The sequence below is a fragment of the Nanorana parkeri genome, unplaced genomic scaffold (assembly GCF_000935625.1).
Source record: "Nanorana parkeri isolate BGI_ZX_2015 unplaced genomic scaffold, ASM93562v1 scaffold14, whole genome shotgun sequence".
Lineage (NCBI taxonomy): Eukaryota > Metazoa > Chordata > Amphibia > Anura > Dicroglossidae > Nanorana > Nanorana parkeri.
Window position 1 is genome coordinate 1,069,010 of NW_017306282.1, and position 18,869 is coordinate 1,087,878.

General features: G+C 41.2%; 1 protein-coding gene across 1 annotated transcript in view; it reads left to right on the forward strand.

The window, feature by feature from the left end:
• Positions 1–18,869, forward strand: part of RFX4 (regulatory factor X4) — an 86,011-nt gene that overhangs the window by 54,147 nt on the left and 12,995 nt on the right. The window contains exons 10-15 of the mRNA XM_018557933.1: positions 1,629–1,687; positions 2,396–2,540; positions 3,973–4,067; positions 5,577–5,694; positions 7,503–7,631; positions 9,832–9,987. Of these exons, the coding sequence (XP_018413435.1) occupies positions 1,629–1,687; positions 2,396–2,540; positions 3,973–4,067; positions 5,577–5,694; positions 7,503–7,631; positions 9,832–9,987 (702 nt within the window). The remainder of the gene's footprint in view (positions 1–1,628; positions 1,688–2,395; positions 2,541–3,972; positions 4,068–5,576; positions 5,695–7,502; positions 7,632–9,831; positions 9,988–18,869) is intronic.

An 18,869-nucleotide genomic window follows, 5' to 3' on the forward strand; every position in this document is an offset into this window, starting at 1 on the left:
TTCCTCGGGACGCCACCACGTGATTTTAACTAAAACACAGACCGTGCCCAACAAATGATGTGACAATGTAAAACACTTAAACAATGCCTATGATACCGCTGTCCTCTCAGGAATATGACAGGATTCACTATACAGTAGCGCTCTTCACAGAGGCAAGGATACTTTAAGTTCGGATAGCGTAAGGATAAGCTTAACGATTTTTTAAGATCATCCTTTAACCCCTTCATGACTGAGGCCTTTTTTCATTTTTTGCACCCATGTTATATTACACATTTTAAGCCTGGAAATTACTTAAAACCCCCAAACATTATATATTTTCTGAAAGCCAAGACCCTGTAGAATAAAATGTTTGCCGTTGCAAATTTTTATGTTGCACGATATTTGCGCAGCTTCTTATCAAACCCCCAAAATTTTGTGACAAATGCCTCAAAACACAATAAAATACCAATTTTGTAAATAAAATCTAAAAGATGAGGTTACAACGAGTAAATAGATACCCAACATGCCCAGGTAAAAAATTGCGTGCGTCCGTGAAATGGTGACAAACATCAGTACCCAAAAGACCCCCAGTGTCACCTTTACACTCCAAATAATTACACTAAAGATTGCACTTCAATAGCTTATAGCTGGGCTTCCGGAGCCCAGCACTGCCAGCTATGGGACTGGAAGTGATGCAATCTGCATCGCTCCCGGTCCCATAAAACGGGAAGGGGATCCATGAACGAAGGTTCGTCCATCTCCTCCCCAGCTCCCCGTGGACACCACGGAAGCCGGTCCCGGGCCCGTAGGAGGGGCAATGGAGCCCGGGAAGCACGTCGTCAGTCACGAAGGGGTTAATGAAAGAAACGGTGCAAGAAAATATACAGAACAAGATATTAATAAAAAGAGACAAAATATACAGTATTACATACAGTATATCAATCAATACTGGAAGGAACAATGGGAGATAATAGCAGGTGACCGGAGATGGATAGTGTACTTATATCACTGTTAAACCATGAATTCAATTTCAGAGCAGGGCCATCGATGACTGAACAAAATGTTGTCTGGTCCAATTAATCCCCAACTCTGATACCATAATGATGAGTGTGGCGTAACTTATTTGGGATGGATTTAAATTAAACATCCATAGATGAGAGCACTCTCCCATCAACTTTGGGCATGACACACTGATGTCTACATGTACACCACATGTGGAGTTATGGCAGCTGCTACAAGGTCCAAAGGAACACCAATCGAGTACTGAACATGGGGTTCCATTTTGTGGGAAACCAAGAGTGTGAATCTATTCATGCAATGTGGTATTATAACACTGCAATGGTCTGTGGTCCTCTGACACATTATTCATTTTGTTAAATGGTGTTTTGGTTGTGTAGTACTGGTGAAAATGGGTATTATAATTATTCTGTATGCTTTGGAAAATGCAAGACACGGTGAAGGAAAGACTTAACCCCTCTTCTCATGTCCTGTGGCATCTCCACCTCAAAAGCTTAGATGGTACCTGTGGATGAAATGATAAATTGCATTGGAAGAAATATTGTAATGCAATGTAAAAATATTTATTAGTTCTATCACAAAAAGTCTACAGTTATTATAATACTTTTTATTTTATTTTATCACCGTTATAGTGTCTAAAAGGTTCTCACAAATCCTTAGACGACAGACATCTCTAAACCACCTGTGTCAAGTGAGTATTCTGCAGAAATATATATTCTCTCTCTCTTATATGTGCTGTATATACTGTATATCTGTTGAATGGCACCCCAAAGCACTGGGGCAAGACACCTGTGCTGCCATGTACTGCACTGCATTAAGTACTAAGGCAGTAATCACTTCTTTGTGTTGGGGTAATGTGTGGTGCTGCACCTTGCAAGCATTAGTTTGTTGTGGTGCTATACATTTTGAATGGCACCCCAATGCACTAATGCAACATATATGCGTTGCAACACATGGTAACGTACTAGTGTATGCTGCTGTGCATTACATTCCTGAAAAGGGGGCAGAACTTTTTAGGACCTTGTTGGGGTGTGTCTGCAGCCCGTTCAAAATAATTGGGCTGCCTTAACATAACGCACGTTAACAGGTTACATAATATGCTTTAATGTCTATTCGTTAATGCACCAGACAAGTGTAATCTTAGTGCTTAATCAATAGTGATTATAGCTGTGCTTCTACCATGTAAATGTCTGCTTGGTTACTATGGACATAACAGGCAATTTTTATACAAGAGGTTGATAGTAAATATTGTATACCTGGCTTTTTTTTTCATATCGGTACTCAGCAATACCATGTCTATGCACCAACTTGTGTTTTTGTTTGAACAATATTTGCACAGCATGAACCCTGTATAATGAACCTTGTCTGTTCTGACCGCTGGTTTTCGTGTGGATTGCAGGCATCACGGACAGTGATACACAGCGCAGATATCACATTTCAGATGTTGGAAGACTGGAGGAATGTTGATCTTAATAGCATTACCAAACAGAGTCTGTATACTATAGAAGATTCCAGAGATGAGCACAGGAAGCTCATTGTCCAGTGTAAGATTTGAGGATGTTGGCATGTGTACTGCTTGATTGTGACAGTCAGGTGGACTTACAAACTGCATCTGGCTAGAAAATCTGTTACTTTAAATAGCTGTTACTGATAGTGGTGGCTATTTTGTAAATATACCTATTTATATGTATACAACTTTTAGAACCCATTAAGCTCATTAAGAACCCATTGGTGCCAACAGGACCAGGGAATTTAACAAAGCATGTTTGACTGAGGACTCAGTGGGGTTTAGAAGGGAATTGTCCCTTTAGCTTAATAATTGAGATGAAGCTCTGCTGACTTCCAACATCCAATCACATGCAAGGAAAAATACAGTTTTTTGATTTTCCATGCTTGTGATTGAGTATTCTTTGAATTTTCACCACATTTACTAAGCTAAAGGAAAATCCCCTTGCAAAGGGAGAAGCCTATTTCCCTTTAATAAATTAACCCCAGTGTGTCCTAGGAACACCTACTTCTGCGTTACGTTCCACCACGCCACCAGACTGCAGAACTGACCTTCAATGGCCCATTGATGAGTATTGAGACTGGTGATATCAATAGGATAGTCCATTCAGGTAGGGACTTGATGAAGAAGTAGAGGTTGTTTCCTTTTATAGTCACACTGCTCAGGCTTGCTGCTGTTCAGGGACATTCTTGAGATCAAAGGGAACTTGTCAAAATTTGGTTTGTTTTTAAAGGTGGCAGGTCAACAATACTGTACTGAAAAAGCATGCAGGTCAAGTGACCCAACACTTTTTTGTCTGCAGGCTCCTGCATGGTCATTGACTAAGTAATGAAGCAAATATAGAGATGATAGCACTGAAACCTGCATCTTCAAAAACAAGTCATCAATAGCAGATTCCCATATCTCCATTCCAACAATTTTCAAAGTTGACTATTCCTGTGATTAAATCCTTAAATCCAAATTACTATTCTCTGCTGTTTTATTTTAAATATATCACATTCTGAAGATTGCGGTAGGGCTGTGAGGCTTGCAGCTCTCAACCCTACATTTTAATATCATAGCAGAAAGTTCAGCAATATAAAACAATACATTTTCTTGGCTGCCAGAGATGCCTGATGAAAAAGCCCGACATGGCTCAAAAGCTTGCGTCTTTAAAAACCTTAACAGCCAATCAAGGGCATCACTTACATTTTTTAACTTACCGCTTTCTTGAATAGCTAACATGGTATAAACCCTGCTATATTAATTGTAGACTGTCCTTGATGACTCAAGTTGATTTATGAAACATTCAATTAAACATATCTGTATTGCTTAGTTATACCACTTAATCAGCTGGCATTTTTTCATCTAGATTTTGATTGGTGGCTTCAGCCAACAATGACAATAATCCACCCTTCATGTTTAGGTTAAAAAGATATCTGTGATTTAGTGCGTATTACCAGATTTTGATTAACCTCTTGTTTCTGCAGTGTACCAGGAATTTGATCATTTATTAGAAGAACAATCTCCAATAGAAGCTTACATTGATTGGCTGGATTCCATGGTAGACCGGTGTGTTGTGAGAGTAAGTTTCCATATTTTCTTCTTCTCCTTAATTATCCTTTACCTTCTCCCTCTCCTTCTCCTTCATTGTTATTATTATCATGCAGTTTTAAGGTGCATTAGACTTTGTGTACACAGTTCTTGTTAAAAAAAAAATTAAACACAACCAAAGCAAACTGCTATGGGTTCCATCAGCTTAGGCAAGGGAAGACTGGGAACCTTTGGGCAAAGGAGAAAACACAGCCAACAAGCCATTTCATAGTAAGGATGTATTTCTCTGGACTGAATAACGTTTACCATTCAGAATGTGCAATGGTGCTGCATTGATTGGTGGGCATGGTAAATGGTGGATATTCCCAAAGGGAATGGTTTATTGTGGCAAACCTTTCCACATTTTTTAGCATTAGTTTCCTTTGCAGTTCTTGGCATTTAACCACACGACATCTCAGATCCTCAAGGTAAGTTGGTTCTGGAAGGCTTCCCTCTGCCAGGTACTGTGATTCTAGGTCCTAATAAGGTAGCTATTTAATGTTTAGAAGCTGTTGGTGACCGTGGGTCCTGCTCTGATCAATGTATGAATGGTGAAATATCTCCACTTAGGGGCCACCTGCTCAACATGTTTTATTAGTACTGGGCCGGGGGGCAGATGTCCCACTTCCCCACCTCTTTATCTCATCCTCATTGAGCATGGTATTTTTTGGGTAATTGATTAATCAGTGCAAACATATGTCAAATAATATGAACATGAATGCAGTTCTGCCACTACCATCAGTTCCCTATACTCCTACACTTCTTTAAAGTATTTTGTTTTTACCATCACTTCACATACTTCAAGAGAGGTCTTTTAGTGCAAAGAGGATTACAGATTGTCGTAAGAGACAAACAATTTAAAGACGAATTATGTTTTTCAATTTCATCCTCCAGTTTTCTCTCTGGAGCTCCATCTCACTTTCCACATGATTCTTAGAATTTCAGTGTGCATCACATCTAAGGCTGGCCATACTCCTATCAATTTTTTTCGTTCAACCCACTGGCTGAACGAAAACAATTGACCCAATTCCTCCATCAACAAAAACAGTGTGCAGCATAGGAATCCTGCTGTCCACATTGTATTCTGACAAGTGCCGGCGGCACCTGTCAGAATACCCGATCAAAGCTGGCAGCTCATTTCTGGCAAAATCAACATGTATTTTTACACTTAAAAACTGATATAACTAAACATTTAATAGTATTGTTAAGAGACCAAAATGGAGCAAATAAGGGAAATGCACTGTTACAGTTACATACACTTTAAAGTGAACCTTTAGTATGCTGGCTCTTTTGCTGCTTGTACTTACTCTCCCTTCACCTCTGCTCTTCCATTTGCTTGCTGGAGCCAGATAATACAAAAGTGACCATTGTTACCTCCAAGTGGGTCTACTCAGAGCTCACACAGCGCTAAAGTCTTTCTCCACATACACATTTACCTCGATAAAATAAATGTTACAATACCCTTCCAACAAAATGTAATTTACTGTTCTTACTTTTGTAGGTAGCATCCAAAAAACCCGGCTCACTGAAGAGAGTGGCACAGCAGTTCCTTTTAATTTGGTCTTGCTTCGGTACAAGAGTCATTCGGGATATGACATTGCACAGTGCTCCAAGTTTTGGTATGATTCTAGCCCGTGTAGAAAGCTTTTTGGTATATTTCTAACTCTTTTAGAATTTTTTTCTATACTATAGTCATACTGTAGCTATTTTGCATGTTACTAAAAATTAGTTTTGCGATTATGTCATAATACTATACAGATAAAAATGTAGCACCGAAAATAGTCAAACTCCTGATTGGTAGCTGACATATCCAGCATTATTAACTGTATTTTTGAAAACATATTAAGGCTTAGAATTATTGTTGGTGAGGCAGGTGCCTGTCCTTCAATGACTTGCATGCCAACTAACACCCATTGTGACCACCTTCTCAATCTGGTCACCAGATTCAGTGTATGTGTCTAAAAAACTGCATCCTTTTAATTGATGTGAAAGGGAACAACCAGATATGAGTATGTTAGAAATGTTTCTTTCTGTAATATACATTGCTTTCAACAACCAAAAATAATTGTTACCTCCCTTATCTACCCAACTGCAGCAAGCCATGCTTGAATGGGTTATATTGCTTGGTTTAGTCTGCCCAACCAGCAGCATATTCTCACCTTACCTTGGCTACCCCACTGCTCTGGGAATGAAGAGGAATACTTTGTAGTGGATATGAAGAGCATGTGACATATTGGCTACTCAGGCACTCAAATGAGTATGTGGAGGGAGTTCTCCTCCAGCTGGTGGAGCTTCCATCAAAGCAATTCCCTTGCTTTGCCCTGCATGGGAAAATAGCAGGGTAACTTTAAAGGATCATTCCATTCTAAATAATTCACCAGCTAATAAAAACTTTTTTGTTTAAATTGTATGTTTTTCAAGAAAAAACACACTCAACAGAAGAATAGTTAAACTATTGTGTCAGCATAGTGTATAAATCCCAAAGAGAAGGTGCATTCAAAAAAGGTTGACCACACTCTCTTCTTATTGAGGTTGACCTAGAAGCAGATAATACCAGGTCAAGAGAATACATAGAGTACAATATAACTGCACAGAAAGATGACATCTTGCATTAACCAAGGCCTGCCACTGAAAGGTGGAGAAAGGCTATCACTTCAAACTTCAACCTTACTAATTATATACATTTTTTTTTAAAGATGAGGAGAGAAAAAGGACTGAGTGCAGGACCAGGACATTAAGATATTTGGATGGGTTGTTGTCATTACAGGATTACAATATACATGGAAATTAGACCTTTTTTACGATAATCTGCCCCCTAACTTTGCTAGACAAGATCATTTTAAAGTTAGTGTTATCCCCATAGGTACAATTTACGGGGAGCTAAGACCTTGTTGAAGTGAGGTTATCTGTCCCGTAGTTTTGCAGAGATGTCCCATCATCTAATTATGCTCAAATTGGTTGATCTGGAAGGGTCAGTTGCTTTAAATATACCATTTATATCTATTGGGGGCTACTTCTCAAGCTTATTATGAGTTGCTGAGGTTTCTTTTTATTCTATTTCTATTTATTCCTCTTTTAGATTGTAAGCCCTCAGGGGCAGGGTCCTCCTTACCATCTTGTCTTGAATTGTATTGTAATTGTAATGTCTTCCTTATATTGTAAAGCGCTGCGCAAACTGTTGGCGCTATATAAATACTATGTAATAATAATAATATTTTACATTACAAAGAATGCAGTTGGAAGGTTGAATGAGTCAGACTCTCAGTGCAGAGAAGTACATAAGGGAAGCTTTCAGACTAAGGTCCCCAAGAAATACAAGAAATCATTGGGTGATTCCTCACATGACAACCATACTGGGAGGCCTTACAGTAGTATGATAATTGTGTTATTTGAGGAAAACGAATAATTTTTTCATATCCTATACCAGGGTCTTTCCACCTCATACACCTAATGTTTGATGACTACGTCCTCTATTTATTGGAGTCTTTACACTGCCAAGAGAGAGCCAATGAGCTTATGAGAGCTATGAAGGGAGAATCTCACACTGGTGAGTATAGTGCAGATTACTCCAAGAACGTAGATACATTTACATGGCTACTTTTATAAAGCAATGCTGAACATACATGGACACATCTATCTTCTGAGTAATAAGGACAATCTTGTTCTAATATACAAACATGGGCATGTGCAACAGACTGCATCCTGCTGAGAGTCTCTTCTGCTTCTTTTCAGCAACTTCTACTGATAAGTGATTTATCAAATTGTCTATCAAAAAGTGAGGATAGCTATCTTATAGGGAACATATAGAAATATTAATAGTGCCTATGCAATAACATGTAAATCTACATTTTGTCTCAAATTTCTCCAAAAAATAGCAGTGCACTGCCTGTGTCTAGGCACTCCTGTGTCTTGAGCCTCAATGCTGTATATCTACAGGGTGAGATAATCTATGGCACTGTGCCTCTGACTGCTAGCCTCACCAGAGGGAGATTTGGTGATATCACTTTGCTGCTCACTCTTCTTCTTGCTGGAGAGGAAGCTGTTTTTGAAGAGCTCCTGTGGTGCTAGGATCTCCATGCTTCTGCTTTATTCTTTCTGTGGATCTGTACTTCCTCCACCTCTCCTGCTGCTGGTTGATCATTACGCCACCAGTCATCAGATCACCAGTCATCAGGGGGGCAGCTCTGACATAAGTAAGCAAAGCCCTGCTACTATTAAGATGGCCACCTTCACACAGATACACAGTGCAGAATGTTATATGGTAATTCATGTAATGGGGAAAAGACCAGATGCCGACTGGTGATTAGTACTATATCATCTGCTTGCCTTTTGGGGCAGAGCTTCCAAGGTTCAGGTCCTCTTTAAAGCAAAATTGTCACTGAGTGTAATATATATATATATACAGTGGTACTTTAATTCGTTCCAAGATTCTGGTCGCTAACCGAATCAAACTGTGATCAGACCGCGATCTCGACTAGTGGAAGCGACGACCATGTGTCAGAGCAGGGAAGATGGCTGCGGTTGTGTTCGTCACCTGATGTGGAGTTCGCGAACGGAATCAAAATTATGCCGAACTTCCTGTTCGCGAACTGAATTGTTCGCGAACAGAAGCGTTCGTGAAACGAGGTACCACTGTATTATTCTATTGTTTAAAGGCATAATAGTCACAACAAGGGCTTTGTTTGTTCTTTAAAAATCCATTTGGCTGAAAGCAGTAGCTGCATTTTTTTTTTTTAAGTACCATAACATTTTAACATGGTAAATGTCCAAAAGGCTACCTTAGACTTGGGTTGGGGTGTGCACCTAGGGTTGGCACTATTCATTGGAAGTAAATGTATAATGGTTTTTATACATATTTTCTTTCTTTATTAGCGTCAAGACTAAAAAATAACATGTACAGTCAAGTAAATATGAAGTACTAAATGTTGGGCAGGTGGATTTTCGGCTTAAGCTGATGAGTCAGAGCAGTGACTTATCAGTCATGTCTGTTCAAGGTTTTAATCAGACAAACTGAATCCCTTGTCATGTCTTAAAGTAAAAGAAAGCAAAGATTGTATATACAGTACAAAAAATCCCACAGCTACAAAACAACAATGTAAAAACTTCTAAACTTAAAAAAGTAAATAGTTAACATGTAAATGGATATATCTGAATTACACAGGCTCTGTGGTTGACTAAAGTGAAATTAGATGCACTCAATGCCTTAACTATATTTAACTAGTCACCGAGGCTGTGTAATTTATAGTTTCAAAGAATGAGGTAGTGACCCTAGCTTGACCTAAAAGGAATTATCCAGTTTTGAGTTGACTGCAGAAACGTTTAAGCACTCGCCAGCTGGACCCATTGAGTAGTTCTTTCCAACAAAAATTGGAGTCCTCCCCTATTCCAACTATGACCATGGTATGCCTTACCCAGCTTCATGCTGAGCAATCATATCACTTGGTCTTTGCTGGATCCTCAATATATCACTATGGATCATCCAGCAGTGGGATAGCTGCAAGCCAAGCAAGAATTTTAATGGTTCCTGTTGTCAGTGGGAGTAGAGCTGGAATGTTAGTATTAAGAACTCCTCTCTGGTGACCCTAAAGACTTTACAGAACTGTCCCAGTGATCATACCTTTATGCAGTCCATCGCAGAGAAAATAATTGATCTTCAGTGGGCACCCTTTACATTAAAACGGAACTTGATGAGGGTATATTATATCTGTATTGCAGATATTACAGAAAATAAGTTTACAGTGTTATTCTTTTCTTAGAAGACACAGATGAAATGATACTGTCAGAGACAGCAATTTCGACACCCTCTCCGGTCCCATTCTCACCAGCTGCATCTTCTGCATTAGCTGAAATCCCATCCGCAGCTTCCCCTGGAAACCATTCTCCAGACAGTGGCGCCACAGTGGTAACAACAGGTATGCCAACATATAAAATATTATTTTTTTTTTGTAAATGGCACCTACTTGGCTTATTTACTATGCATGGTATTAGCATAATTTGGAACAATATCTGGTAAAACTCATATAAAAAACTACCAGCAACAAAACATGTTTAAGATATGTGTGGCAGTGCAGGGCAATGCCATGGTGTAGTATGGCAACTTTGGCACCAAGGACTCTCAGCCAGAGAGGATGAGAGGGTCCAGAATGTAAACCATTTCATAAGGAGGCTTTTCAGATTCTTCTGGGTTTTCCTAATTGTTGCTGGGATCTGGTGCTCTGGAGATTTCTTAGAGCTCTGAGTGGGACGAAATCTCCAGTCCTGGAGCCAGGTGTTGCCAACGACCAGTCTGGTCTGGCTTCTTAATGAGGCTGCTGTCAGCCCCTTGATCAACCCAGACTGGTCGTTGGCAACACCTGGCTCCAGGACTGGAGATTTCATCCCACCCAGAGCTCTAAAGGTGCCCATACACTGCTCGATTCTCGTATGAGAATCGGGCGAAATCCCGCAATCGTACAAGAATCGAGCAGTGTGAACGAAGACGTGCGACCGTTTCTACTGTACGGTCGCACATCTTTTGTCGAACCAACATGCTCAAAAACCCGCCGAGAATCGTACGATTCTCGGCGGGTTTCTAGCCTGCTCGTCTGATAGCTGCGGAACGGGCCGGTGTGCGCACACGCACACTGCCCGTTCTGCATTGCGGTCATCGGAAGCCTGCCCCTCAGCGGGGCGGGCTTTCGATGATCGCAAGTACGATCTGCCCGTCCAAGGTGGGCAGATCGTACAAGCTTTCAATAAGCATATGACCATGGCAAGACAAAAGTCTTGCCATGGCCGTAAGGTAAGAAATCTCCAGAGCTCCAGATCCCAGCAACAATTAGGAAAACCTGGAAGAATCTGAAAAGCCAGGTTCTTCCTTATGAAATGGTTTACATTCTGGACCCTCTCAGCCCCTCTGGCTGAGAGTCCTGGGGGCCAAAGTTGCCATACTACACCACTGCCACACATGTAAAAGGCTTCATATTTGCACAATAAAATCATATATTTGCAAAGCTGTGCTTGCAGCTGTTTTAGTCTATGGATCCTTAAAGCGACTGTAGAAAGAGAGATGGTAGCAGGTATAAAGTGCAGGCAGCTAGAGGTACTATAAAAAACCTGCATCAGCTCTTATTTCCTAAGGTATGGCCAAATTTTGGACCACTGAACACGCAAGGTTTTGGAACTTCCTGGTAAGAGCAGAGCTTGTCCCACCCATCCACACATTCCAATTGGCCCATGGGGCAGCCTACTGTAGTGATGGGCCAACAGGAATGTAGGGGCAAGAGAGCGGCAAGCTTCAACACTACCAAGAAGTGTTAGAGCTTTGCCTCTTCAGAATGCCCTTTATTCGAATGTAGGAGAAGAGAATGCACTTTATACCTGCTAGCTGCTTCTTATTTTTTAAAGCAGAACTCCAGGCAAACATGTTCTTAACCCTTCAATTGGGGCTAACCCTGAACTGCAAGGGTTAAGTGCTTGTTTTTGTCTAATGCTAAAAAAAGAACAAGTTATACTCCCCTGATCCTCGGAAATGCACTGAGAAATACTGACTGACCATGAACTGAATACAAAAACTATTCCATCTTTTGATGGACTTTTATTTCCATATACTGTATAACTTGTGATTTGTTGGTGAATATACATGTTTGACTTATTTAAAACTAATAAGCATGCAAAGCTTGTCTTTTATTTTTTTAATGGTTAAAGCAAAATAAAAATGTTTTTGTACTGAGCTATGCATTTGTATTGTAAACGTTATGGTACTGCACAAGTCATCAAACATAGTTTGACGAAATTAAATCAGAGAGGGACATAGAAGAAGCTTTTCTGGCTAATAAACATAATGGATGGCAGCGTGTGGTTGCTGCAGTTTGGCAGGGCTTTTTCTTCTAAAAGTTTAAAGCAGAGTACATGTTTGCTTTCGACCTGTTATACTTAATGACGTCTATAAACGTATATACTGGGGATGCGCTGAAATTTCGGCCACTGAAACATTTAAGCCAAAAATGTTACTTTGGGCAAAATGCTGAAACATTTTGCCGAAAATGAGGCTGACAAATCAGTGCATCTCCAGGCTTCTCTCCTCCCCACTGGGCACAGGTCTGTGTCCCCTCTGATGACTACTGCTCTCCCCTGCATATGTCGACAGGGGCAGCAGTGATCCGATGCCCAGCCGGGAGGAGAGAAGTTTTCAGGAGGTGGAGTGAGACGGGGCGGTGAGGAGGCAGCTCAGGATGCAGAGAGGAGCTATGTGGGGGAGGAGTCAGCTTTCAGAAGAGGCCAAGCTCTCCTCCCATTCTGCCCTTTTCATCCAACTGTGACAGGCAAGTCAGGATGGACAAAGGCTTAAGGTGCCCATACACCTTACGATTATCATACGATAATCGTATGCGATCGACTTTTCGAACGACAATCGTACGTTTGAATAGAGTGCCCGAACCGACATTACTGTACAATCGTACGACTTTTGACGGTCAAGCATGTTTGAAAACTTTGCTTGATCGTACGATTGTCGTAAGGTTGCTGGCGTTTCCGTCCGTCAAAAGTCGTACGATCTACACTGCGCATACGCGAACGAAAGTGCGACAAATCAATTACCGCATTTCGTCCAGGTGCTTTTCGTTAATTATGGCTAAATTAATCTTGCGATCATCGGAGCAGGATGGGGCTGTCGTACGAAAATCGTACGACTATTCGATCATCGGACGAAAAGTTTCGTCCAGTAATCGCAAGGTGTATGGGCACCTTTACAAGCACTCAGTGATCAGCTGATTGCTGAGTGTTTGTAAATAACTGAGAACATAGTGTCCTTACTGGGTCCCCAGTTATGAATGAACAGGACGTGCTCTATATCACTTTCTGTTCATTCATGATTGTGGACATAGTAACTCATACTATCTCCTCAGGTTATGAATGGGCAGGAGCAGTCAACATAGAGGATTCCTGTTCATTTATAACAGGGGCTGCAGAAAAAGAGATTGAGGACTCTATGGGGTCTATTCACGAAGCTGCCGAAGGATCTAGCCGTAGCTTCGGCCGATCCTTCGGCTAGCTTCAGCCCTCAGTAGAACCGAAGGGGTGCTGTACGGGCTATTCACTATAACGTGGCCAAGGGGCTCAGTCAAGCCTAACGCATATGCCTCGGCTCGGCTAAGCCGCGCTGAAAGCCGAATGGCCGGCCGGCCGACAGCCTGCTTCTGACAGCTGGGTGCAGCCAGCCGTGATCTTACGGCTGGCTCCGGCCACTTGCAGAGAGATCAGCATCCATGGTTACCTGCTAACCAGGGACACTGATCTCCAAACAGCAAACTCTCCCTGGCACTCCGGGAGTCTCCCTCTCCCGGCCGCCAAGGAGAGAAACACTGCTGTTTCTTTTGCATTCCAATGGGCAAAAAATATATATTTTTTTCTATTCTGACACGGCTCCGTGTCAGAATAAAGAAAAAAAAAAGAAAAAGCAGTGTATCTCTCCTTGGCGGCCAGGAGCGGGAGACTCCCAGAGCGCCCGGGAGAGTTTTTTTTTTTCTTTCTTTTTTTTTTTTACGGCAGCAGAGCCGCCGGACAATAGAACACTATTGGGCGGAGCTAGCTGTCACTGCTAGCTCTGCACAATCGTTTTCTATTTACTTTTTTTAAACTTTTTAAACTATTTTTCATTGCTGTATAATTTTACACTTTCCATTTCACCATATTGCACACCACACTTTTTTATTTTTCACTTCCACCGCTCCAAGCTTGCTCCTGTGATGGACTGCAATCTCAATACAAACTAGTAGTCCCATCACTGGAGCCATTTTTTAAAATGTATATTACTTTTTATCCGATTAACCGATTAATCGAATGTAATAATCAGCTAACTAGTCGATTTTGAAAATAATCGTTAGCTGCAGCTCTACTGAGGTGAATAGACGAACAGTGTTTGGCTCACTTCAGGTCGGACATTCACTCGGCTGCCTACGGCGGCTTAGTGAATAGACCCGTCTGTGTTCTCAATCTCAGTTTCAATTTTAAAAGGGAAATATCAGGGGTCTGTCTAGACCCCTGATATTTCCCCAGAGCCCCTGACAGTAAAGTATAAATAAATAAAATAATGACAAAATAATTCTAAAAAAATTTAAAAAGGTTGGAAAAAAAGCTATTTTCGGTTTCGGTCAAAAAATGTCATTTCAGTGCATTTCTAGTATATACATGCAATTTTAATTCTTTATCTTTTACTTTTTTTTTACTTGATATATCTTTAAATGCCTAAAATAAACTTTGAAAACTTTGGTTAGAATTACTGCTTAGTATGTGTAAATAAACTGTAAGAGGCTTGTGAAATGGTGAATGGATACTGTTTGATAAAGTTTGCACTATACCTGATCTTTAAAGTGTACAATGTCAACTCCCATTTACCAGGATGAGGCTGCTTTTATTATCCTGGGACTTTTCCTTGGGCAAAGGGCTTCTGCTTTAAATTCCATGGAGGTTCTTTATTGTCATGTGAACTGTTTATAGAGCAGCTTGATGTATGCTTCTCTGGTCAATGCCTGGTCTACAGCTTATGATGGGACATTGTTGACCACATTACAAATGCGCACAGCTTGTATTTAACCCATCTATCTTGCTAAGTTCTAAAAGAGCCCCTACTTTACTGCCTCCGACTTCCACACTATTCTCACACTCTGCACCCATTTGTTCAGATTGTGATAGGATTCTGTACTCCAGTTTACCCTGCAGTGACGTTTAACTGCTCTGCTCCACTTGTTCACCAAGCAAACACATTAAACAGACTGTGAATATCAAATGGTGCTTTTAACTCTGGAATCTCTGATTTAAATTTAAGAACATGCGAAAGGGTTCTGAATAAGGCCAGCAAAAGGGTCAGCGCAAACAACCAGACAAAAGCCATAGATAAATCAGATCTCAGCATCTTTGTTCTGTTCCGGCTGTTCGGGGGTTAAAGTGTATATAAACCGTAAAAAGGAACTTCTTTTGTTTGTTCCCTTTTGGTTAGTTAAATATGCCAGTATGTTGCTATATCTGTTCACTAAGTGTAAATACCTGTTGAGCCAGAAATTCAGGACTGTCATCTGTCCTGTTTCCTCAGCAGTGTTATCACAAGCACTGTTACTAGCCCTGCATATAGCTCAGCTATATGAACTACAGAACACCTCCTCCCTGCGCTATAGTGAAGATGAGGGGGGGAGATGTTTGCTAGTCTTCACATACTTCCTGTGCTAGGGTGACAACACTGCTAGACAAAAAAATTCCACCCTAAAAGGTAAGGTGGCTATAGAAGTTTCTTTACAACCAACTTACTCAAAGCCCAATGGCTTACTTTATTATAAATAATCTTTCAATTAATTATTAGAACACAGCACCATCACCAAAAAACCCCATAAAGTTAAAAAATTACAACGTTGTCAATGCACTTCCTACCTAAAACCACTGAACAGCCCGCAAACAGACCTCACATTCACACTACTTCAAGCTGATGGCCATCATTACGTGCCCGGAACTACATGTCCTGGGCGTCTGGAGATAGGAACTCCACACCCCTGCTGCCCCTCTACTCCCTGCTGCCCCAAGGCCGGGCCTTGGTTGGCCTTGTGGGAAAACCGGCCCTGCCTGCGTACTAATCACACGCAGCACCTGTCCTTCCAGGGAGCTGCCTGATACGGCCGTGCACACAGCACGGAGTTCTACGCGCCGGCCGTTTCTCGTATGAATGAGGCCGTATACTTGAAGGTAATAGAAAATATATCTGATATTCCTTGATATTAGTATATGCAATCTTATAAAGTCAAACTGTAATCGAACTGTAATACTTCTTTAGCCACCTTACCTTTTAGGGTGACATTTTTTGTCTAGTATGCTGCAAATTATATACCAATCTAAATTGTATACGCATAATGGTGGTTTTATCATTTTTTCGATGACAACACTGCTACTTCACAGATAAAGAACAGTGAGCGAATGTTGTCCCACTAGAACAGGAAGTGTGTTACTGGCAGGATCACCCGATTTAAAAAAAAATGGAAAGGAAACCTCATCCAGCCTCCACATGTATGGACTGCTAAGCTGCAATATATTTTAATGATGTTCTTGGGTTTAAATCAAGATTTTTGGAAGTGCCCACTGGTGATACTGTCTGTATGGAGTTTGCGTGGTTTTCTAGTTGGTTAATTAGTAGACATGTGCATTCGGATTCGGAGGAACCTGCAAATCAACAAAAATCAGTTGATTCGGTGGTTTGCCGAATCCGAAATAACTAATTTATTATATGCCCGAATATACAAAAACTATATTCGGGCACACATAAATTTGTTTTCAGAACTGCGCATGCACACCGCCAGCTTGGAGGTGGAGCGTATGATGTCACATGACGGTGATGTCACACGCTGAACGAGCGTTGGCTATATCTTGGTATACACCAAAATGGCGGCGCACGAACATGCACGAACATATTGGTGTATACCAAGATACACTCCAAGATGGTGGCGTGCATGAGCATAACGCGCACGTTTTGCAGTTTCAGTGTGCGGTTTCGGATACAGAGGCTCATTGCCTCTAAATCCGAAAAAACAACATAAAAATGTGTTTCCTTTGACAAAACAAATGAAAATGTTTTTCGTTTTTGTTTGTTTCGTCCGAAAACAAATTTTTTTGCCGTGCACATGTCCATTAATTAGATTCCACCCAAAACTGACCTTCCTGTTTGCATGCATCTGCATGTCCATCTATCCTATTCAGTAGTTCTTTATGTAAGTTCTTTATGTAAGACTGGTCATGAAAACTAGCAGAGGATGTCTTCTTTACCGTAACTCTTAATGTACGTCAACGTGAAAGAAAACATAATTTATCATCGAAATGTCCACAGCAGGTGTACAGACCCAGAAACTCCTACATCTCACCAGTAGACTACCTGAGAGATATAAGAAACTCCTAGGTGATTTAACTCTCCAGCATCTACCATATCATTGAAACTGGCAAATTTGCTGCCCTAAACTACAGCTTGATACTATGTAGTAGGGATGCACCGATGACGGTTTTCCGGTATCGAGTACTGATATTTGTTCGGTACACGCCGATACTGAATACCAATACTGGGGCCGTGTGCACGATTATCAGGAAGTCGGGTGGCCCGCTTCCTGATTGCCTGGGAAGCTGATGTTCTTTTGAAAGAACACTGGCTTCACTTCCTGAGGCTGCCTGGCTTCCTGACCAATCAGGTCAGGTCAAGAAGCCAGGCTGCCTAGCAACAAGTAACCCGGCTTCCTAGCCAATCAGGAAGCTGGGCGGCACATCATGACCCAACTTCCTGATTGGCTAGGAAGCCAGCTTCAGTTTTTGCTAGGCAGCCTGGCTTCCTAACCAATGAGAAAGCCGGGAGGCGGGTCATTACATGCCGCCCGGCTTCCTGATTGGTTAGGAAGCCAGGCTGTCTAGCTGCAAGTGAAGCCGAGAGGTGGGTAATAACCTGCCGCCCGGCTTCCTGACTCCATGCTCCCTCTGACCAGAAGTTCTGATATTGGAGGTAAGTATCGGAGCATTTGGGTGAGTACGCGTATCGGTGCATCCCTACTATGCAGATATCCGGCACTGGTACTTTACACTCTATTGCTTCCTCATGTCAAAGCCTCTAACAAGGAGAAGAGTGAGCAGTACAGTCACCAAAGCTCATTTCAAATCTCCTGACAATAGCAGTCAGAGGCAGCAGTTTCTTAGATGATCCCACATTGGAGATATAGGCACAACAGGAGTGCCTAGGCACCTCACATAACAAGAAGTGAAGTGCTAAATATCAGGATGAATTCCTTACCGCTAAGACACAATTCGCATTTCTAGATGTTCCCTATAACATATCAAATGTTCACTTTTTGAGCTCAGGTCCACATTAACGAATGTCAACTACTTTTCAAAAAATGTAGATGACTTTGTATTTTGGTTATAAAATGTCTGTAAAACACTCTATGGTTGTCCTATGGTGATCTATTGTCCCACTGAAGAGAAAGTTTGTTTGCCAGAAGGATATGCAGACACAGGATAAGGCAAGAACAGGTTTAATCCCTTGAAAACAGTTTGACGATAGAGGAAGTCCTTTTAGAAGAATTGTCGTAAGGAAGCTTAGGGAGCTCTCTAAAGCACACTGTTATGATGATCTGTGAAGCATGTAAATTTGTATCTAGCAGACAAACTAATTCCTGTCATTTCACATGTCCTATTTAGCAATTCAGGCCCAATTTATTTGCCTACAAAGAGCATAAAGTTAATGGATGTTATTCACTCAAACATTACCCTGTACTCACTCAACCGTTTAAAAAAAAATTGCCACAACTAAAGCTGTAACTTCCTACATTGTTATAGGTGTGTAACTGTATGGCCCTGGTGCCCAGCATGAGGCTCTTTGGCACCTACTCCTGCACAGCCCTTAGGGCCCCTGTGGAGAATAGTCCGTGGTTTCCATACTTAGGTGCCTTCATTCCTTCCATACATAATATTCTTTAGATGGGCTTCTAGAAGTTAACTGGCTTGGTTTATTTTAGTCACACTGTCTTATTTTTTTTTCTGTGCTGTTCATCTGTCTTTTTTTCTTTGGATCCTATATAATGCATCTGAATATGAATATTAAATGTGAAGTGTAGGGAGCACAAATGCGGAATCATTGATTTGTTAAGGGGCTGTAATAGCCGTGATCTTTAGCAGTCTCATGAGACGTGTCTCTGGTCTATGATGAACTCCTGAAACCTTTCTTCAGTCTATGAATGTCTTCTAAAACATTTACATTTCTGTAGCATTACATTCAATTAATATTATGTTTGGCCCTTTGGTG